Here is a 24,451-nt window from a genome sequence, read left to right on the forward strand (position 1 = left end):
ATATTATTCTTACGGTGTGGATGTACCATAACTATTTATTTTACAAGCATGAAAATTCACCATTTCTAATTTTTTGCCACTAAATTAAATACTACAAAACATTTTTCTTTACTTATTTTTGTTATGTTTATGAGTATTTTGCCTACATGTATGTAAATGCACCAAGTGCATGCAGAGACCAGAAGAAGGCAATGTATTCCCTGAGCTGGAGTTAGGGTTGTTAGCTGCCATGTGGGTGCTGGGAGCCACACCTAGTTCCTCTGCAAGAGCAGCCAGTGCACTTAACTGCTGAGCCATCTCTCCAGCCCTTCAGAAAACGTTCTTACAGAAATTAAATAAAAGAATAACTAAACTTATGAGGCAAAGTCAACTGTAAAGGAAATAGCGTTTATTTGTTGTTAGAGTGCATGCTTTTTGAGGCCCTCACTACCTTTAGGTGTTCTGATGTTTGGATCCTGCTTTAGTTACTTCTCATCACTGAAACAGAGGCCTGGGAAAAACAAGGGAGGAAGGATTTCTTTTGCTCCATTTTAGAGGGTCCAGTCCGTGAATGCTTGGCTTTGTGTACTTGGGCAGAGCATGGCACCAGGGGCACAGAGTTCTTCATCCCATAGCAGACAGGAAAGAGAAGAATGGCATCAGAACTTGGCGTGCCTCAGTGACCAACGTCCTTCAATTAGGCTCTGGCTCCTAAAGTTTCCCAAATAGTGCCACCATTTGGGCACCGAGTGTTTAGTAAATGTGAGGAACATTTCATGGTCAGAGCATAGCTTTCTGCCCTTGGACCCCTGATGGACATCCCATAATGGAAAAATGAATTATGTCAAACTCCAAGAATCCCAAGTCTTAACAAGTCTACCATTGTTCACAAGTCTATGTAGAGTCTACTGTAACTCAAGGCAATCACTTAGGTCTGAGCCACTTTAAAATAAAAATGAGGGTTTCATCTGCCCAAGATACAGAGTAAACATTTGGATTGGGTTCCAAAAGGGAAGAATTAAGGCACAGAAAGGAGAAATATAATTAAAGCAAAATGGCAGCCCAGCAAGGCAAATATTAAGTCTTGTAGGTCTATGTTTAGTATCTGCGTCATGAAGTGAGCTCCAAAACGCTCTCAAAAGGTGGTATGCCTACCCGGATAGCCTTTCCATTTGTAGATCACATGATTTCTCTATTGGGCTGACTTGATTCATTATCTGAAGCCTTCATCATCATATGTCTGACATCTTTAACACCCTGGAATTTTCACTGAGGCTTGGAATTCCTCTTCATCCTCACTTATTCATTGACCTATCAGGAGTAACTTGGAGGGACTCTAATCTTGTCACAAGTTTCTTTGCCTCCAAGACCTTCATTTGCTACTTGGATAGATGTCTCAATGACTCCTTAACTCTTGTACTCAGACTCTTGTATGTCTTCAAAAGCAGCATCACTGGAGCACCACCAAGACCTTCCATCAGCTATGTCAATAGGGGAGCCATTTTGCATTTTGGCTTCCATGGCCTCCAAGAGCTTGAGGAAGTGATACTGGTGACCCTGTACATGGAAGGCATCTTGGGGTTCTATTCTCAAGTACTTCAAATGAATTAGAACCTTTACACCTTGATCTTCCAGTGGGTGGTGTCTGGCCGATTCCAGAGATACACTCCAAACATCCTATTGTTCCAATATAAACTACTTTATTCTTTTTACTAATACTAGTCTCCTTAGCAATCACACTCTCTTTGCCCACATTGAACATGTTTCCTTTCTGGCCAAACTGGATGTTTTTCAAGTCTTTCCACTCTGCTTTTAGCTTCAAACTCTTATTAAAAATATAGCCCAAATCAGCTAGGTAATATCCATGCCACAGCCTAAATGCTATGTTGACTTGACATTTCCCTACACCAAATTAATTCCACTACTTTAAAATTCAGTTTCCTATAGTCTCAGAAGATGGGAAAAACATGGACAAATTCTTGGCCAGAATTAATGAGCATGGCCATTAGTTCAATCCAAATAGAGTCCATTTTCAATATGACAGATTGTATTGAACCATGATGAATATAATCATTCCTCTGCACCACTCCCGTCAGCATCTGCTCATCTGAGCTGCCACCAGAATCAGCAAGTAAATGCTGCTTATAGCATCCTATACTAGACTCATCTCTCTGAACGTTTCCAAATTTCTCCTGCAAAACAATTCCAAAGTTTATAACCACACGGTTTCAGGTTCAATCACAACAATGATCCTGCTTCTCTGGTACCAATTTTTTGTACTAGCTACTTTTGTGTACTTAAGACTAGAATATCTGAGAGACTAATATCAAGGAGGAAAGATTTGTTTGCCTCTTGGTCCAATATTGCAGTTCAATGTCCTTCGATCCAGTGGTTCTGGACCTTTGGTGACTCAGAACATCTGGGTAGCAGGAGGGTGGAGTAGGAGCGCTCCAGTTCATGGTGGACAGAAATTAGATAGAGACTAGAAGAGATCAGAAACAAGACCTCTCCCGCTACTCCAGCATCTGACTCCTGCGATCTACTTTCTCCAGCTATGCCTCACTTCATAAAGTTTCCAGAGCTTCCCCAAATCATGCTACCCACCTGGCGATCAAGCATTCAATAAATGAGTCATGGGATGGAGGTGGGAGCATTTTATATTCAGACTATGACAGAGTCCCATCCAAAATATAGAAAAATGTCCTGCTCTTTCATAGTAAAAATTTTACACATTACAATGTGTAAATTTATAAAATATTTTTGAAACGTTATTCAAAAGCTAGGAAAGGTAATACATCTTTGTATCACATTACTTTAAAGATTTATTAATTTAGGCTTTATTGAATTTCTTCCTCATTTTGAAGCCAATAAATCTTGTGTCTCATATTTTAAAATTTCAAAAACACATGATCTCAAGTGGGCATTAACAACTTAAAAGATAAAGTGCATATAGCATCTCAGTTGATGCAGGAAAAAGGGATATCACAGATTTAAGCATTTTTTTCCTGACACTAAAATAGAAATGGAGGAAATTTCCTTCAACATAATAGAGATCATAGATTTAAGGGAAAAAAGCCATAGGTAACTTCAGACTCAAAGGTGAAAAGCCTTAAGCTTTCACAATACCATCAGGATTAGTCCTATGGCAAGGATGCCTAGTCTCACTACTTCTGCTCAACATGATACTCAACATCCTACAGAAAATAAATAGAAGATACCCAAATAAGAAGGAAGAGTAAAGTTCTCTCTTTTTGGAGAAGATATGGTTTGTATATTAAATCATCCTAAACATTCCCCAATAAGAGCACCATGAAGCAGAAAGCTAGAATTAATAGATAAGTTTAGCAAATTATAAACTACAAAATCACCAAATAAAATCAATTGTATTTCTGTGCACTGACAGCGAATGACCCCTAAGGGGAAGTAAGAAAACAATGCAATTTATAATATGTCAAAAATAATAAAATACTTAGGAATATATTTAACCAAGAAAGCTAAAGTCTGTTACTAAAAACTATAAGCAGTGCTGAAAGAAATGAATCTGGTGGGCACACAAGGCACACTACATCTCAACTAAAGAAAGCGAATTATTTCCATGTAGAGAAGAGTTCTTTACTATAATAGACTAGAGCCCATGTCTCAACACATTCTACATAATGTATAAAAATATGCAGTATTCCATTTATGACCAGTATTACAGTGAAACCCATAGCTCTAAAATGTACATATTAGAAAAGAAAAAATAATAGGATTCAAATCTAATTATTTAAATATCTAATTATCTAAATAGATCATTTCAAGAAGTAAGGATGAAAAACATTAACAAGCCCAAAGAAAACAGAAGGAAAAAAAACAAGAGCAGAAACTAATGGGCTAAAATCAAACACAGGATGAAACTGACCAATAAAGTCAAATGTGTGGTTTGAACATGATGTGGCAATGGAAGCTGGGGAAACAGAAAAGAAATAGTGAAAACGAAGCCTAGGGAGAACAGAAAGCTCTGGGCCAAGTGACCCAATGTGTGAAATTCACCTTCCAGAAGGAGTTGAGAAGGAAGGGCAGAAAAATATTTCCCAAATATGACTGAAAGCTACAGATCAGTGGGTTCTGAAAATACAATGAGCCCGAAATAGAAGAATCAGGAAAGAAACCACACCAAGAACATTATAATCAAATCTCAGAAAACCAGAGATAAAGGGTAAAATCTGAAACAAGCTGTTGAAAAGAATGACACATTAAGTGAAGGAACGTGGGAAATGACAGTTTCCTCGGGAACAATGACTGCGGGAATGGCTGCCGGAAAACAAGGATGAGCATCTTCCAGCTGGAGGGGGAAGCTGTCACCTCAGGATTCTAAGGAGTTTTTAAGATGTGCAAGAGTGGAAGAATCACATTATGAGTAAAACATTCAGGAAGAGGAAAATATCACTAGATGGAAATTTAGATCTAAGCGCAGGTAGAAAGAGCTCTGGGAATGACAAACGGCTGAGTGAATACAAAACATTTAGCTCATTTCAATCTCTTCAAAGGGAAATCGTTTAATTAAAAAATAACAAGTGTGTTTAAAGCTCGAAATATATGTGAAAAGAACAGGAGCACAGGTACATGATGAGAGAAAAGTGGCTATACTGTTAAGGTCAGTATTGAACATAGAATACAGCCCTTCGCCCTCCAAAAAAATCCAAAAGAAGGGCAGTACAAGAGGAGAAAGAGGGGCTGGAGAGATGGCTCAGCCGTTAAGAACACTGGCTGTTCCTGCAGAAGACCCGGGTTCAAATCCCAGCACCCACATGGAAGCTAACAACTGTCCGTAACTCCAGTTCCAGGGGATCCGACAGCCTCTTCTGTCCTCTTCGTGCATTGCATGACCCGGGTGCACTTACCTACATGCAGGCAGGCAATACACTCATACACATAAAATAAAAATAATAAATAAATTCCAAAAAATCAAAACAAAACAAGAGGAGAAAGGACAGGAAGTTAAAAACAAGGGGGATGGAGAGATGGCTCAGAGGTTAAGAGCACTGACTGCTCTTGCAGAGGACACAGGTTCGATTCCCTGTACCCACATTGGCGGCTGCGAACCGTCCTTAACTCCAGTTCCAGGGGAATCCGAAGGCCTCTTCTGATCTCCGCAGCATTGCACGACACGGGTGCACTCACATACATGCAGGCAATACACTCATACACATAAAATAAAAATAAAAAAGAAAAAAGAAACAAATGTCAGGATCATGGGCTTCAAACCAATTTAAATGATGATATAAATAATATCACAGAAAACTAAATGGCTTAATCATTCCTATTATAAAGGTACAATTTCATATGCAGTATTCCTCTCAAAAAAGCATTTTAAGTATAAATTGATTGAAACTAAAAAAATGAAAAATTACACCAACATGGAAGGACTATGCTACCATTAAATGAAAAAAGTTTCAGAGTGAGGAGTTTACCAGGGATGAAGGTGATCATTTCAACCCTGAGCCACTACAAGACACTGAATATTTATAAGATCTGAACTTTGATATCTTTAATAACAGATTACTTAGAATAGGAATCTCACAGAATCTCAATGACACAAGTTAGTTTTAGGCTCTTGCTAATCAAATAAGAAATGTGACATATCTATTAAGTAAAGCAAAGCTTTCTGAACCTGCATGTACCTTTTATTAGTACCACAAACCCATGAATTATTTACTATTTATACTTGTCCAGATTTTTTTTACCTTTAAAAAAAACTTTATTGTGACTTTCATACGTGCATATAAGGTGTTTTGATCAAATCCACACCCAATTGTCTGGATTTTAGATGGTTGTTCCTTAAGCAAAGAAAGACTTTGTGTGGTAAAATAAAGTCTGGAACTTGAAACATTCCATTTGAAAACATAAGGTGTACATTAGGAAAAAAGGTGAGGATTTATTGTACCTCTTACTGTGTAGTGTTGAAACTTAGATTAATCTAATTTTCTCACTTAAAGAAGCTTAAAATCTTGATGAAACATATAAAACATTTTCAAGGAAACAAAATTAACTGTAAAATTATCTACAAAAAATTCTGTGAGTATAGAAATCAAAAAATGTGAGTGAATGGACATGCCAGTTTTAAAATTTACCATTAATGAACTTAAATTCAGAGCGGTTTTGAGACGTGCACAGTGGGACTGGAGAGACGGCCCAGCAGATAAGGGTACTGACGGCATGCAGAAGACCTGGGTTCGGTTCCCAACCCCCACGTGGAGGCTAACAATGTCTTTAACTCCAGTTCCAAAGGATCCGACACAGGCATTGCAGAACACAGGTGCACTTGTATACATGCAGGAAAAGCACTCATACACATAAAATAAAAATAAATAAATAAATTTAAAAAGAAGTACATGGGACACTAAATGTACTTGTTCTAGTTCGCTTTTCTGTTGCTATCATAAAACACTAATAAAAACCACCTTGGGGAAGAAAGGGTTTATTTCATTTTACACCTCCAGTTAACAGTTCATCACTGAGAGAAAGCAGGCAGGAACTCAAGGCAGTAACCTGGGGGCAGGGCCTGAAGCAGAGGCCATGGAGGAAAGCTGCTCACTGGCTTTCTTTCTTTCTCTGGCTTGCTCAGCCCGCTTTTTATACTGCCTGGGCCCACCTGCCTGAGGATATAACATCCATTGTGGTCTCCTCCCTCCAATATCAATCAACAGTCAAGAAAATGCCACACAGATGTGTCCCACAAGCCAATATGATAGCGGAAATCCCTCAATTGAGGTTCCATCTTCCCAGATACGTCAACTTGACAACCAAGATTAGTCATTACAATACTATATTACACAAATATAAATACTCAGCTTTTAATAACTAGTTGACAATTGATGAATGTCATGTAATAAATGCTTTATACAGCCTAAATGAACTAGATTGTTTTCAGTAGGTGGCCATAATCATTTCAGTAGCCATCTACCATTTTAAGATCCTTGTGTGAACTGTGCCTGCGAACCCTTACATCAGTTGGTGAAGGTGTGAATCTTCCTACTTTCTTCATCCTTGGGCTTTGGAGGCACCTTCATACTTCATATTTCACTGAAGAAGCTTTTATATTGACTCCAGTAAAATAGTTTGTAATTCCTTCAGCTGTATGGTAAAGAGCTCACAGTACCTTAGATTTGATAAACCAATTAGTACTACTGTCAGTTTTCTGTGACTGTGTTGACAAAAATACCACTGACTAAATAGTTTAAACTACAGCTTCTTAAACTGGGCATGGTGGTACATGCCTTTAATCCCAGCACTCAGGAGGCAGAGGCAGGTGGGTCTCTATGAGATCAAGGCCAGTCTGGTCTGCATAGTGAGTTCCAGGCCAGCTGGGTCTGCAGGGAGACCCTCTCTCAAAACTACAAGAAAAAAAAATAACAAAATACAGCTTCTTAAATTGTGGGTTGTTTCCTTCTGTGGGAAGGTCACGTTAACACAATGCAAGGGTCACAGAAGGGGCAACAGTAAGAAGTCCCAAATATAAATGACAAAAAAAAAAAAGAGTTAAAATTAAATGCATAGTGAATTCAAGGTGTTTCTGGAAGTGTTTGCGTCAGACCACTGCAGCCTTGGTTCTGAACACACAGATGCACTTTACACTGTGCATGCTGACTACACCATGGCGGTGCCTCAGTTCAGACTGAGACAGTTGTATATTGCAAATTGAGTGTTTTTACTGTATATATGAAGTTTTCTACTCTTATAGAAGCATGGTAGGCTAATTATGGGGACAAGGAATAAACATTTTCCTACCAGTATTTCTCAGCATATAAATTTCAAATTACTATATCCTTTTATTATTTTGTGTTAGGATGTTCAATATCAAAAGCTGCAGTTTGAGTTTCTGATGCGCTCATTAAAAGAATTGTTAAATGGATTTTGACTTGAGATTAGGACAGACTTTAAACAATTTCTGAAATGGCTCTAAACATAGATCTTGCATTTTTTATTACACACTTGCATGCGATGGTCCTTCAGCAATAATGGTTATAAAACCAAAATGTCAGTCAACTCTGAAAAATGCTAAAGATATTCTTTGTCCTGCTCTGTCAATTATTCAGGGGCTTAAGTTTTATGTAAAAATAAACAAGCACATCCATCTCATTAGTATGCAAATCCGACTTCATCTTTAATAAATGTAAAATTATATGTATACTAAAGGATTACTTAAAACAATTTTAAAAATTTATTTCCAATAAATAATTTGTGGGCCTGTTGTATATAGCTATGTACGAGGGGTTGCATAAGAATTTCTCAGGTAGAATGGCATTATTATAGTGGGACAAGTTTCAGAAGCCTTGATGTAAACCACAGAAATGTATTCTTTCATAGCTCTGATCAGTGTTGCATCCTGGTTTGTTCTACAGACTTGAAGGGAGACTCCATTCCGTGCCTCATTCTTACCTTCTGGGGAGAGCTGGGTGTTCTTGGATATTTGTTTTGTGTATCACATAAACTCTGTGTCTGTCTTCACACTACCATTTTCTATGCATGTTTTCTCCTCACAGTCTCCTATCCAACCCGTGCTTTCATGTCTTATGAAGACATGTCTCATCATATCTAAAGCCTATCCCATCCTACAGGAATCCCATCTCAAGATCTTTTTCAAACAAAGCCTCAGATTCCATATCCACAAAGCTTTAGGAGTTTTGTCACCATTAAACTCACCTGGGATCAGGGACCTGCATTAGCCCGTAGTCCACCTAGCTCTGTCATCCGTGCATTCTCCATTATTTCTATGTGGCACTGACTGACTGGGCACTGACCTCTGGTTCAAAGGCAATGCCAATAGCAGAAGTCCCTATGGTTCAGCACCTAAACTGTGTACGTGTTGTGTATAAAACTATTAATCTTCTCATCGCTTCAACCCCTAAAATTCTTCACTATGCCACATTTACTCTTGACAATGATTTGATTTGACAATGATCTTGATAATGATTTCAAAACCAGGCCAGATATGGTAGAGGACACTTTTAATCCCAGCACATGGGAGGCAGAGGCAAGCAGGTTTCTGTGAATTTGAGGTCAGAATGGCCTATATAGTGAGTTATAGGCTAGTCATGATACATAATGAGACCTTGCCTCAAAAGAAAGACACAGGGAGAAAGAAAGGGAGGGAGGGAGGGAGGGAGGGAAGAAATTTAAAAACAGCTAACTTTTATTGGGAGTATCATGTACTTGGAAGGCAGGTTTTCGATAAATATCACAATATACTTATAGACCAAGTGAATATAAGCCCATGCCTGTCGGCTGTATTAACAATAACTTGGGGACTGTTCCATTTGTGTAATTAATTATTTAATATTTGTCTTTAAGTTGAGCCATTTTTTCTTAATTCTTAAATTTGTTTAGAAAAGAAATTGTCACAAATGAAAAGTCAGTTTACTTGGCATAATTTAAGAATAGCAATAAAAATCATAATAATGCAAACAAAAATTTTAAATATTGATAGATTTTTATGCCTTGCCAAAGGCTCTGATCTTGGGACTTCATTCTCATAATAAATCAAGATAAGTAGGTGTTTGATATTTGTATCAAGCTGAAACCTTTGGAAGATTTCCCATAGAAATAACTATGCAAATTCAAATAAAACTGAAAGGAAATAACATTCTCATTGGATGTTCCATCATGCCACCACAGAGAATCTCTTTCATGCAGTGCTTGCCTCTCATTGTAGAAAATATTAACAGCACTAATATTATTTTTGCATTTGAATCATTTATCAATGTCATTTATTAGATGACTCAACCATAACTTTTCTTCTATGCTATTTAGCTATTTTATATCATTTCCTGTGGGTAGATGCAGGAGGAATCTTCAGAATAATAGTAGTAGGTCACATGCCCTGCTTTAGCCAAACCAAAAGTAATCTCATATCCACTGACTTAGTCAATATCACATGACAGAATAATGCAATATAAATTAGCCATGAGGAATTATTTTACAATATTAATAGAGAAGTATATAGGAATAGCTGTATACATTCTTCCTCCTGCATTTATTATTATGTTTAATGCACAACTGCAGATTATTATCTGGAAACATGATCTCTAAAAGATAAGCAAAGTTACTGTCATATTGCTGTGAAAGCTTTCTGGTTTATAAAATAGCTGTTTTGGTTTAGCTTTGGATGAGGATGGCCAGCATTTTGAAATTTATTTGCAATTCTTTTTAAATTTCAGTGTGGGCGTGCTTCACACACACACACACACACACACACACACACACATATGTAGAGAGAGAAAGGAAGGAAGAGAGGAGAGACAGAGACAGAGAGATAGGTATAGATGCAGATATACTCACCTATGCATGCAACGTCCACAGAGACCAGAAGAGGGAGTTGTAATCCCTGGAACTGGAGTTATGGATGGTTGTTAGCCACCATGTGGGTGCTGGGAAATGAGTTTTGGTCCTCTGCAAGAACAGCCAGAGCTCTTAACTTCTGAGCCATCTCTCCAGTACCTGTTTGCAAATCTTAAGACCACAGTTTCATATTATGGATCAAACTCAACAGACGTCAGCAGTTCTAACTTGTACTAATCACCCAACTTTGAGACTAGGAAGCAGAAGCAGCTCCTGTGTGCTTGCTTTTTGGACATTCCTCATTTCCCCTGCAGTTCTCAGCATGGCCTTTTCTCACAACACATATGCATCCTTATAGTTATAAATAAACAATATAGTATTCATGTTTATAAGATTTTGTCTCGCTTGCATTGATTCTAATTTGAATGTTGCATTCATATGAGAATAGATTATTGTCTTAAAAGTTACCCCTCAGTTCAAGCATGGAGGCATATATTCATTTTGTTTGTTTCTGGAAGTGCTGGAGATCAAATATGGTCATTCTAGACAAGCACACTACCAGTGAACTGTGCTCCAATTCTTGTTTATTGAGAGATGGTCTCACTGTGAAGTTCACGTTAACCTTAGATTTATGATCCTCCTACCTCAGTTTGCCAAGTGCTGAAATTACAGGCTTGTGCCACCATGCTCAGCTATGTTCCACTATTGAGTAAATATTCAACATTCATAGAATTTTGTCCTCAGAACTTTATCCATTCATATGCAGATGTATATGTGTGGGCTTGGACCTCAGGATACTCAGAAAACTGCTTTTGAATTGATGTGTTTAAGTTTCAGCAGTCTCAAGACAGAGTTATAATTCTTGAATATTGTATGCCCATATACAATTAGTATGCATTTCGTAGGCTAAAAGAAATTCAAATAAAGGACAGTCAGCAGGTTTTGTCTGATGCAAGCTTAAAATTTCTCATTCTCAAACAAGTCTATCAGCAAGAAAGGTTATGACACGATATTAATAAGAGGAACAAAGGGGTTTGATTTCTTTGTATTCTAATCCTCTAGATGCTAATAAATATTTTAACTGCATCTTCCAAATGCTGCATTATGCCATGTTCAAAAGTACTTTAATTACTTATCAAAAGTGGGAATTAATTATATAAGTTTTCTACTTTGAGTATTTAGGAGAAGAAAAGGCTGTCTATTTTAGTGAGAGAAGATTAATTTGGACTCAAAGACCTGAATTATCGCTGTGGGCCCACCCTTAAGAAAGTAATTACATTTCTCTCAGCTAATACTTACAGATCTTCAAAATGGGGATAACATCTCCTGTATATACCATCAAACGTTGTATGGAACTGATCACAAAAGTTGCTTAAATGGTAGCTATCATTTTCCAACTAGAAGCTTTAAATAAAGAAACAATTTTACCTTAAATTGAGTTGTTCCTTATTGTGGTCCATGTGCTAGGGACATATGATGCCACATCCTAGGGGTGGCTACTGGAATCACAGCTCCAAGAAAGATATGAAGTTACATTTCAGAGACCATAAACAATCTTTTAAAGCAGAAAGTAAATGGCAGTGCAGTAGTAAAATAGTTGCTGTGTAAATAAATCAGGGTGGTGGTGGAAGACGTATAGGAAAAGGTGCAATCAGACAATTTATTTAAGGCAGCAGGTCAGAGATCACCGACCTGGGATTTCTGAAGAGACTTATGAAGGGAAGATGGAAGCCAGAGCAGCCCTCAGACATAGGGAAGGACAAGAGAAACCCAGATCAGAAAGAGTCCTGTGCCTTTGCGTCTCTGACCTAGAGCTACCAAGCCTCAAAGTGGAGCAGGATTAGAAAGGGAACTGATTGGTCAGAGACCTGAGAATCCTGTAAAGGCTGGCCAGCCACAGTGAAGAACAGAGAGCCACTGGTGACTCAAGTTTAACTTTTAAGAGATTCCTCTAGGAGCTCTTGAAAGTGCTGAAAGGGGAACTGATGGGTGCTGGGTGGGCAATAGCAGAGCAGGCGGTGGGACAGGTTGGAGTCTGGAATACACTCTTAAACTAGGGCTTCAATCTATATAAGGGTCAAAAGAAAAGAGACTCCCGAGGCCCACCGGCTTCTAGTCTTGTGCAGCTGGAGGACGTTGGCCCACGCACTGATCCAGGAAGGAGGGAAAAGGTGGATGGGAGGTACCAGTCAAGCGTTCGGCTGGAGGGGTGTCGAATTTGAGTTGTTAATACTGGCAGTCAGCTGACTATCCGCAGGAAATAAGTAGACAGTTCTTAAATGGCAGTATTTGATTTCGAATTCTTTCAGCATTATTTTCTGTATTTTTCACAAGGCAACTTCTGTTTGTGCCCCTTGTCCTCAAAATCCTTGAGGGAACTTCAGGTAATAATTCTCTCATATGACTTTCCTTGCTAAACTCTCCCCTGGACTATGTTTACCATCCAGGAATCTCCTGTTTCCAGCATATCGCTCTGAACCTCCTTGCAACCTGCCCAGGTGATGCAACATAGCAGGTCTTAGTAGTACCAAAACACAGCACAGCCCATCCATCAAAGTACCTGTGGTCACTGTAATATATTCAAGCACTCTACATGTAAGCTTACAAAAAATGTCCTAAATCAAGATTTAGAAAACTAGGGAAGGAAAATCTGGTCCCCTGCCCATTTTTCCAAATAAAGTTATAAAAATACAATCATACCCCTCTAGGTATATTGTGTATGGCTGAGTTCACACTAAAAAGCAGAGCTGAGAATTTATAAGCATTAATTCCATTTTGATTATATAACACTAAGAAACAGACTTAGAAACAGACAAACTTTATGACCCACAAAACCTAAAATATTTGGCCCTTTAAGAAGAAATTGCAAATATAAAGACACATATGTGTAAAGATGTCGTGAGGAAACCTATCGCTTTGCATGCTAACCTTAAAAATTGATTAAAATGGAAGAAAACTGAAAATTTGATTAACTGACATTTTCCTGGAATCATAAAACCTGGTGATTTTACTATTTGAAGGACAGTGAATCTAAACTGAACTAAACTCTGTCAATTTACCTTTAAAACATCTGTAAAAGCAGATACAGTATTAAACATTCTAGTGATATTTTTTCTTTTCTTTTCTTGAAAGCTGAGAATCAGAATTCAATCAAAACAACAGAAGCATCAGGTAAGCTAATTTTCACTTCTCTGAGTATATTCATCAGAAAAAGTTCAAGAACAAGATCAATATATACATGTGCTTAAGAGTGGGGTGAAATAGCCTGGAAGAAAATAGTACAGGGCAACTAAAATGTTAGGAGACCCTGGGTTTCTTTTATAAAGAAAATACAACTGAGAACATCTTTGGCAAGCCTGAGGGCCCTAACAGAGGAGAGGGGAGCCAATCCCAGGGAGAGAACAAAGACTGCAGAATGGTAACTGACCAGCTCCTGCTCTGCACGGTCAGCGTGTCCTCTCCCAGAAGTACAGGATCTTCTTGTACTTTTGCATAAATGTGATCCTGACATCCAAAAAAAGTTATAAATGATATTTAAAAACCTGGAATCTGCCAGGCGTGGTGGCGCACGCCTTTAATCCCAGTGCTTGGGAGGCAGAGGTAGGTGGATCTTTGCGAGTTCGAGGCCAGCCTCGTCTCTTAATATTCTAAGAAGGCTCCATGTTTGGCCACCCCTGCTTTTATTCTGTGACTGAGGAACAGGGATTGAAAAAGAGTCATTAGACAAGAGAAGAAAATAAGGCTGAGTGCTCTTTAACATTATGCATGGTACTTAGAAGACAAATCTCAAAGGTTCTCAGTCCCAGTCACGTTTGATATATACAAAATTAAAAGGTGAGACTGAGGAGATGGCTCAGTGAGTAAAATATTTTCTGAGGATCTAAATTTGGTGGTACCTATATGGGAACAATAATTTATGATTTGAAGAGATGCTTTCTTTATTCTACTCATAAAGTAAAAATGGTATGCAAAGCCGGGATGGTGGTGCACGTGCTTAATCCCAGCACTTGGGAGGCAGAGGCAGGCGGATCCTCTGTGAGTTTAAGGCCGGCCTGGTCTACAGAGTGAGTTCCAGGCACCTGGAGCTACAGGGAGACCCTGTCTCAAAAAGACCAAAATAAAATAAAATAAAATAAAATAAAAGGTATGCAGTACCTTTGTGTATATGTATGTGTATCTGTGTATGTGTGTACAAAATGAGGAATTTATGCACAGTTTCTGAAGCATGAGAAAGTCAAACTTTAACTGCCCAAGAGTAACACACCTTATGAGGCCTCAAAATGGGTATGATCCCCTACCAAATTCACAGAATAGTATCTTCAATCAACAAAAACTAACGAAGATACTCAGCAATCATTCATTCTGTTTTGATTACATATAGCATTAAAAGTCATGAGAGATATGGAACCTACCATTAAAATGTTACTTAGGGAGACTAGTCAATATTATAAATAGCTATAGTAACTCTAGTAGTCATTTAGATATAAAGCGTTTCATCCTAAGTGAGCTTCAGCTAGTCTTATGTAAGGTTGAATAAGAGGTATCTATTGACAAGGAAAAGCATGTTATGAAACAGGAACAAGAGTTCGTCAAAGAAGTAACCTTCAAAATGCCAGATTATCTTACCTATTAATTTTCAAATGCATTCAAAGCTAATGGAGACATAGAAAGATCCATTAAATCCAATGTGGGCCTTGTGACTCCCTAGAGACATAGCATGGTATACCATCACAACAATTTCAAGCAATATTAGAATTCACCTGCTTTTTAAAACTGAATTTTTATGAATTTTATAAAATACATCCTGAACATAATTAGACCACCTCCCTCTTTGTGCCCCTCCATAGTCCCCCATCACCAGATTTCATGCATTCTGTCATATATGTTAAGGCCTATTCAGCAATGTTTGTGTCCCTAAATGTCCCTGTGTGAGTCCATCCACTGGAGCCTGGCCAACCTATCTAGCATCACTCTTTTAAAGAAAACCAACTCTCCCTCTCCCAGTAGTCATCAGTTGCCAATAGTTTCTCAGCTAAAGCTAGGGCTTCTTACCCTTTTCCCCACTTCTACTCTAGGTTTCTGTCTGGTTTGACCTTGCATGAGTCTTGTAAGTTCCTATGAGCAACTTCCCAGCCACCTCAAAATCTCTGTTTCCTTGTGGTTATCCATCACCTCTGGCTCTTACAATCTCTGAGCCCTGGGAGACTGCAGTTTGATGTAGGTGTCCTACCCAGGGACAAGAACTCTGCAGCATCTTATTCTCTGAACTTTGGCCAATTGTGGTTTCCTGGGTTAATCACTATCTGTTACATGAAGAAGCTTTGCGGGTGAGATTTGAGAGATGTGCTAATAGTCATTCTGCCCCCTGTTCTGCTACGTTCCCTGAGACTTAGATGTAGAGACTGCATTGTAGATATATCACTAAGGGCTGGGCATCTCACAGATAATTATTCTCAAATAATCTTCATCTGTTGTTAAAAAAAAAAAAACTTCTTTAAGAGGTGTATTTGTATATAAATATAAGGATATGCATTTAGAAAGAGTAAAAAATTTCATTGGTCAAAATTACATGACAAAGGTAGGTTTTTCTCTAGGACCTATGACCTTTCCAGCCATGGGTATTTGGCTATATTTACAATAATACCACACATGAGTTCCCTTTTATTGAGTGGACCTTAAGTCCAACTAGATACCTGTTGATTACCCCCCAAATAAAAGAACCACTACTGCATCAAAGAGATAGTTTGGCCACTCATTGCTGTCATTATACTTTACAGTGCGGTAAGACCATTGATTGGTGTTCTCCCTTGGCAGCTTGCATAGTGTCCTCTGATAGATACTATGAGAGCTAGTCTTCAGGGAGGAGGTTTCCAGGTCAGTTCCAGCTCGGTTGCTTCAAATCCTGTGTCCAAAGTGTGTCCTGTCTTCAGCACTAGGATCTTACCTTCAAGTTCTGGAAGGCAATCAAGGTCTGTGACAATAGCCTGTGTTATTTTGGGAGTCTCTTGGACCACCCTGACCAACAACCTGAAGGAAGATTTCCCCTGCCTCACACTGTGTTTTTTTGTTGTATAGCCTTCAGCTATACACATGCACTCATATGTGTGTGTGTGTTCATGTGTGTATATGTGTGTGTGTTCATGTGTGTGTGTGTGTATTTTTAAATAATTTTTTAACTAATACATTTCCTTCTGGTTTTTCACACCACCTAAGTGTTGTTTATCTCATTTCTCTCTACCTGTATAAGCCTCCCCTCTCCCTCCCCAGTTAAAGTACCCCCACTTTCCCCATTTCCCCTTTGATAATACCTGTCTCTGACTATCACCCTCTCTCAGGCTCCTTCTTTCCATTTACATCCGTGGTTCTTTTCCATTTTCCTTGTTCCTTTGGTTACATCAAAATATATACTAATTACGCATAGCATGGTGGTGCTCATGCCGTTAATGCCAGCCCTCCTAAAGCAGAAACAGGCTGATCTCTGTGAGATCAAGGCCAGTCTGGTCCACATAGTGACTTCCAGGGAGACCTTGTCAAAAACAAAACAAAAAAACCGAGATATATACTCAGATATATATCTGAGTATTTGCAGCTAAGATCCACAAAGGAGGGAGAACATATGTCACTTGTTTTTCTGAGTATAACAGTTTATACTCCCATTCATGTACCTGCAGATTTCATGATTATTATTTTTCTTTACTACTGAGTAGAATTCCATTGTATATATGTACCACATTTTCATTATCCATTCATCAGTTAATGGACATTTATATTGTTTCCATTTCTTAGCAATTGTGAAAAGACCAGTAACAAACATAGCTGCACAAGTGTCTCTGCAATAGGATGACTCAGGTGTATGCCAAGGAGTGGTATAACCCGATCATATGTCAGATTTATTTTTAGATTTTTAAGAGTTCTCCATACCGGTTTCCAAAGTGGTTGTACCAGTTTGCAGTTAAACCTGCAGTGAATAAGGGTCCCCCTTTCTCTGCATCCTTGCCCCCATTTGATGTCATTTGTTCTCTTGATTTTAGCCATTCTGACTGGAGTAAGAGGAAATCTTAGAGTAGTTTTGACTTGTATTTCCCTAAATACCAAAGATGTTGAATACTTTTAATAAAGTATTTCTTAGCCATTGTTATTTATTCTCTTGCAACCTCACCTTTCAGATCTGTAGTCCACTTTTAATTGGGTCCTTTGTTTACTTGATTCGTTGTTTTTCTGAGTTCTTTGTATATTCTGGATATTAATCCTCTGTCAGATGTATAGCTGATGAAGCTTTTCTCCCACTCTGTGGGCTTCCTCTTCACTGAATTGGTTGTTTCCTTTGCCGTGAACTTTTAGTTTAATGAGGTCCCATTTGTCAGTTGTTGACCTTAATTCCTGAGCAACTGATGTCTGATTTAGAAAGTCCTTTCCTGTGCTGATATCTTGTATGGTACTGCCTCTGTATTCTAAGAGCTATAGAGTGTCAATTTTCACTTTGAGGTCGTTGATCCATTTGGAGTTGACTTTAGCCCAAGGGTACTTTTATTTAGACCTCTGAAAGATCAGAGGTCTAATTTTATTCTTTTACATGTAGAGATCCAGTTTTGCCAGTACCGCTTGTTGAAGACGCTGTCTTTACTTCATTGTGTGTTCTTGGGATCTTCGTCAATTATCAGTTGGCTGAAATTGCATGTACTAGTGTTTGGGTCTTCTATTTTGTTCCAATGGTCTACATGTCTGTTTTTGTGTCAGTACCATGCTGTTTTAATGACCATAGCTCTGTAAAATAGTTTGAAATCTTGCATGATAATCCCTATATTTAGACTTATTATTTTCCTACAGACAAGCAAGGGTAATAACTTTTCCCTGAAAATGAGCTTTTTATTTCTTTGCTGAGAGACCCCAGCCCTGAATAAAAGTAAACAAATATGATTAACATATTGGGAGAAAATATACCATTTACTCAATATTTTGGGGAGCACAACTATATTATTCTGAGTTCTCCAGATAAATGTAGTTGTTGGAATGTGTGTATTTGAAAAGAGATTTTTTAAAATAAGGGATTGGTTTACACGATTTTGGAGCCTGAATATTACATGACCTACAGTGGGAATGTTGGAATACCAAACAAGCTGATGGTGTAAGTCAAACCTACGTCCACAGCACCAGGGTTGCTGATATGGTGCCTTCAGTCCTAAGATTGGCAGATTCACGACACAAGAACAACTGAGGAGATGACTCAGTGGGTAAAGCACTTGCTGCACAAGCATGAAGATCTGAGTTCAGATTTTCCAAACCCACACAGTAGTGCATATCTGCATCTCAGTAGCAGGATGGGAAGTGGAGGTGGAGGGTCCCCAAAGCTTGCAGGCCAGCCAGTTTTGCACATGCAGCAGCAAAACGAGAGATCCTGTCTCAAAGTGGAAGATGAGAACTACACTTCAGGTTGTCTTCTGACCTCCGTACATGCCATGCGCCAGTGTACATACACAAACATGAACACATGCACACACACACACACACACATACATGCACACATCATACACACACACACAAAAAAAAAATTAGTGGTGGCTCACGCCTTTAATCTCAGCTCTTGGGAGGCAGAGGCAGGCGGATCTCTATGAGTTCAAGTCCAGTCTGGTCTACAGAGCGAGTTCCAGGCAGCTGGAGCTACAGGAAGACCCTGTCTCAAAAAAGACCAAAAAAAAAAAAAAAAAAAAACCATTAAAATTAAATCAATTTTTTTTTTAATGCAAGAAAAGTTGGTGTTTCTGCCATGAGTCCTCAGGCAAGGAATGATCTGTCCTGTTGAAGGCCACCAGGCAGAAGGACGCCTCTCCTTGTTCTACTCTGGACTTCAACTGGTGGTACAAGGCCCACCCACACTGGGGAAGGCAATCTTCATTCAGAATACTAATTTAAATATTGACCTCAACAAAAAATACCTCATCATACGTAAGGCATGGCCAAATCTCTCGACACTCTGGGGCACATGAAACTAACCCAGGCACAGGGTGTTTTGGTGTTCCCATAGTGACCAGCACAATTTGTGAAGATCTCACGGCATCTCCTTTCAAATTATGCTTCAGAGCCTCAGTGACACTGTGGATATTAAATTGGGTAGAAAAGCAGAAGCCAGAACAGACAATACAAGTCTCACGTAGCACAGGGGCCTCGCTGTGAGAGCATGCTCACTGTGCACCACACCTCTAGGAAGTCATACAAGAGGAGACGTGCATCACTCCATACTGAGGGTTATCCCCTGGAGTTCTCTTCATGCCGGAATCTTGACATGTCTGTTCAGTGAGGCTCCACTCATGACAGGAATATGCCTGTAGCAAAAGAATATCTAGAGCCTTTAACTTAGTATTTTACAATATCAAAATTAATCTAGAGCCCACATGGACATTTTTCCAGGATTTTATTTTTTCCAATTTTTCCAACTTGCATCTCCTTTATTTTTTATTTTTTCATGTATGCTTTTATTGATTTTTTTGTGCATTTCATACAATAAATCTTAATCATATTTAAATCCCACCCCGTCCACACCCTCCCATAACCCCCCTACTGAATTTCATGCATTCTCTTATATATGTTAAGGCCTATAGAGTCAAGCTTTTGTACCGAGATGTCCCTTGGTGCAAGTTCATTCTGTCTATTGTCACTCCCTTAAAGAAGATCAACTCTCCTTCATCCAGCAGTGATCAGCTGCCAATAGTTTCTTGCCAAAGTTGTGGCTTCCATTTCATTTCTCCAATTCTGTGCTGAGTTTTTGTTTGACTGAGTCTGCTGTCACCATTGCTGTAAGTTCCTATGACCAAGTTCCCAGAGGCCTGGAAGGTTCTGTTTCCCTATGTTCATGTAACAACCCTGGCTCTTACAACCTTTCCACCCTTTTTAGCTTTATGTGTATGAGTGTTTTGCCTGTATATAAATGTACCACATGCATGCAGTGCCCATGGAGGTTAAAAGAGGGCATTGGATCTCCTGGAACTGGAGTTACTGATGGTTGTGAGTCACTATGTGGATGCTGGGAACCTGAACCTGGCTCCTCTGAAGAACAATAAGTGCTCTTAGTCTTTGAGCCATCTCTCCAGCTCCCCTGCAATGAAATTTTTGCTCTGCTGTGTGATCTTGGGCAAATTATTTAATCTCTCTGGGCCTCAGTTTTCACTCTGTAAAACGTGAGCAATAAATAATTGAGTGAGTTAATATTTGCAAAACAATTAGAATAACACATGGCATACAGTGTCCCATAAAGGTTTGAAGATAAATTCCTTTGTAATATTTTCACGAACATGTTTATATTGAGGAAGACAGAATATTTTAAGCCTTTCAGAATTCTAAGAACAAATTTCATTGATCTCATGTGTAATTATACATAAGCAAATACAATGATCTTGCTTAAAATCTGTTTATCCTATGGCAGAATGAAAAAGATGGAGCATATTTAGTTTATATCTTACATCTCCCACTTACTACCAGACAGTCTACCTCATCTCCCTGAGCCACAGTATCTCTCATCCATAAAACAGAAGATGAAGCATGTTTGCTTAAAAATAAATGATGTGGCACATATGGAAGCAATGGTATAGCACCTCATTTCTCCTTGGGTATTGTGTATAATTTCCTGGAATTTATGTCAGGGTATGAGGGGGCTATTACTCCAAGTTAGTCATGTTGATGGCCCAAAGCAAAGTGAAGGACATTTGGGATAAAACTTTTACAGTGCTGTAAAGGTAAACCCAGGTCAGAAAGTTCAGGTCTGGGGAGAGTAGAAACCAATCTTGACCATGGAAAAACAGGAAAACTCTTGCTTTGCTGATTTGCCTGTGAATTAGACACAGAGTACCCTTACGCTCAAGGCAAATAGCCATGACAGGAATCTGAAGGAGCCAGGAGAGCCTTCAAGGACCATATCAAAATATTCTCCCCAAACACAGAGTTACATCAGCTACATGTTTTGCTTTGTCTATACCTTTTATGTTCAGGGTGGTTTTATAATGAGCTATGTCCCTTATGATTGTGAAAGCCCAGAGTCTACTCCTTTCTTTCTCCAAGTGTCAGCATCTGTCCATCCTTACGGCCCACATCAGCAACTGTACAAGTACTTGTGTAAAGTCTCATATGAAGCCTGTTTACTTCCTGCACTTACGTTTGTTCTTATCCCCAGTTTCTATGTAATTCATCTATGGTACACATTGCTCAAGTTTCTCAAATCCTTTTTGTTAAGAGGTCATTTATAAGGTTTTATGAAAAACAGCATAGTCTCTCTCTTTTTGATCCTCGGCATACTGTCCTCTTATGCTTTATCTCGTTTCAGCTTGATCAGTCAATTTTGAAATATGCATCTTGCCTCCTTAGCCACTACTGTGGCCTCTTGTAGTCTGTTGTGTTTCCTTCAATCTTTACCGCTCAAACCAAAGTAGGTCTCTGTTTTTTATTCTTATTGAATAAATAGAGGAAGAAATAATGACTTTAAATATGCACTAGTCTTAATGTCACAAGAGGAAGGGTAACCTCAAGAATCCACTTTGTAATTCACAGTAGTTACTTCTGCTGCCCAAAACATTGGTTGTCCATTCAGCAAGATTTGATGGGCTCCATGTCTGAGTGTTGTTCTAGCCTTCAGCAAACACCAGTAAGTGCGAGAAAGATCCCTTGAGTGTCATATTTTAGTAAAAAGACGTGTTATAAGTACAAATGATAATTTACTTATATGGTAAGTTCAAAGGGAAAAGTTAAACGCAAGGGCTAAAGCTGTGTGGGAGGGAAGTATCACCAGTGCTGGAGAGGTGGGGACAGCTGGCAGTGCTCAAGGTAAAGCTCCTTGAAAAGATTTCAGTAAGAACAGGGAAGAATCACCCATTATGTGGGGAAGAGCATGCACGCTAGCTGGGTCTTGAGGAAGGAGCTGGTGAGTTGAAGGGACAGCACCAAGGGCCTGGGTAAAGTTGAGACAGGGGTTTGCCAGGTGTATTGCTTTGGTGTCCTTGTCAGCTTTAACTGTCAACTTGACAACCTACAGACATCTGAGAGATGTCTCAACTGAGGAATTTCCTAGATTAGGTTGGTCTGTGGGCATGCCTGTAGGCGAATGTCTTGATAGTTAATTGATGTGGGAGAAGCCAGTCCACTGTGAGCTGCACCATTGCCAGGTTAGATGGTCCTTGGCTTCATTTTAAGAAAACTAGCTTAACTTAAGACTAAGTGAGCCAACAAGCAGCTTTCCTCCATGGTTTCTGCTTCAAGTACCTGCTTGAGTTCCTGCCCTGACTTCTCTCAGTGATGGGCGATGATCTGGAAGTGTGAGCCAAATAAACTTTCATTCCTTAAGTTGATTTTCGCCATGGTATTTGTCACAGTAACAGAATAGAATTAGAACCCCTGGGGAGCATGCACTGTTGGGAGGCCATCACAGCTTTCTCCATAATTCGGATGGAGACTCCTTGGGGGTTTTAAGCAAGGAGTTTGTATGATTTGACTCTAGTTTTGTAAACATACATCTGAGTGGTGTAGAAAGATCCTAAGTTGAAGCAAGGATATCTTTTACAAATTACTCAGGAGCAAGATGAACCAGAGCAGCATAAGTGACACGAGCGCCCCAGTTTGGGTTATACGTTGGGGAAGAGGCCATTGTATATTCCTGATGATTGCAGGATTCCTGATTATTAGAGAGCAGTGACTTCTGACAGGCATCAGTCCTGGGCCAGCCATAGGAAGGAGTCATTGCTGTTACGTGGAATGGGATGACCACAAATAAAGTCAGGTGAAAAGAAGTTATAAATGTTCTCTGTTGGTGCTGGAGAGATGGCTCAGCAGTTAAGAACACTGATTGCCCTTGCAATGACCCGGGTTTGAGTCCCAGCACCCACATGGCAGCTAACAACTGTCCATAACTCCAGTTCCAGGGGATCCAATGCCCTCTCCTGACCTCTGAGGGCATTGTACAAATGGGTTCACCTACCTACATGCAAGCAATACACTCACACACATAAAATAAAAATAAGAAATAAAATATTTTTTAAAATCTTCTTTGTCAAATAGATTTATAAATCTGTATTTTTGGAAAGCAGTCTGGTGTGTAAGTATAAACTGGAAGGTCATTGGCACTGGTGGTGTATTTATACATCGAAACTGAATGAGATCACCAAATACATGAGAGTGGCTGGAGATGAGCACCAAGGCTGAAGCCCTTGGGTGGCTGAAGATTATTTCAGAGAACCAAACAGGCAAAACAATAAGCTTACAAAACAACCAGTGGAGTAGGGTGCACTGGAAGTCAGACAACAGGCATGTGTGTGTGAGGATGCAGCGCTTTATTATATCAAATGGTGAAAAGTTATATTTGGAAATGAAGCATGAGGCGCCAGGCTTGGTGGCCTGCACACCATTTAGATGGGTCTTCTCATAGCAAATGATCCAATAAAGATAATCCTTCATAGACATTTAGAGATGCTAACCTTAGTCTAGATAATCCTTAACAGGTAGGTATACCGGGAGGCCTGTCCCCTGAGTGATTCTAGATCCTGACAAGTTGACAACACTAACCATCACATAGTTCCTCAACAAATATAGAATCAATAAATAAAAGCTAAATTTGAAGACTTTCCTGAGCAAGTTTCTTGTATCATCTTTTATTTTTGTTTTTGTTTGTTTTAAGAAGGAGCTTACTTTGTAGCTCAGGCTGGCTTCAATTTCCAGATCCCCCGATCTTCTTTATGCCTCTAATCCCAGCATATGTGAGGCAGAGGCAGGTGGATCTCTGTGAGATCAAGGCCAGCCTGATATACACATCAATTTCCAAGCCAGCTGGAGCTACAGGGAGACCCTGTCTCAAAACAAACAAACAAACAAAAACAAACAACAACAACAACAAAAGAACAAACAAAAAATAGTAATAAAATAAAATAAATAAAGATAAAAATAAAGGGCTGAAGAGATGGCTCAGTGGTTAAGAATACTGGCTGTTCTTGCAGAAATCCTGGGTTCATATCCTAGGACCCACATGGCAGCTAACAACTGTCTGTAAATCCAGTTCAGGGGATCCAACAGCCTCTTCTGTCCTCCTTGGGCATTTCACAACATGGGTGCACTTACCTATATGCAAGCAATACACACATACACATAAAATAAAAATAATAAATGAAATATTTTTTTAAAT

The 24,451-nt window shown here is 39.1% G+C and overlaps 1 protein-coding gene across 4 annotated transcripts in view; it reads left to right on the forward strand.

The window, feature by feature from the left end:
• Emcn (endomucin) overlaps positions 1 to 24,451 on the forward strand; it is a 109,469-nt gene that overhangs the window by 58,814 nt on the left and 26,204 nt on the right. For all 4 annotated transcript variants that reach the window (XM_008826163.3, XM_029560258.1, XM_029560257.1 and 1 more), the window contains exon 5: positions 13,432 to 13,470. In XM_008826163.3, the coding sequence (XP_008824385.1) occupies positions 13,432 to 13,470 (39 nt within the window). The remainder of the gene's footprint in view (positions 1 to 13,431; positions 13,471 to 24,451) is intronic.

Source organism: Nannospalax galili, unplaced genomic scaffold (assembly GCF_000622305.1).
Source record: "Nannospalax galili isolate Female #2095 unplaced genomic scaffold, S.galili_v1.0 scaffold189, whole genome shotgun sequence".
NCBI lineage: Eukaryota > Metazoa > Chordata > Mammalia > Rodentia > Spalacidae > Nannospalax > Nannospalax galili.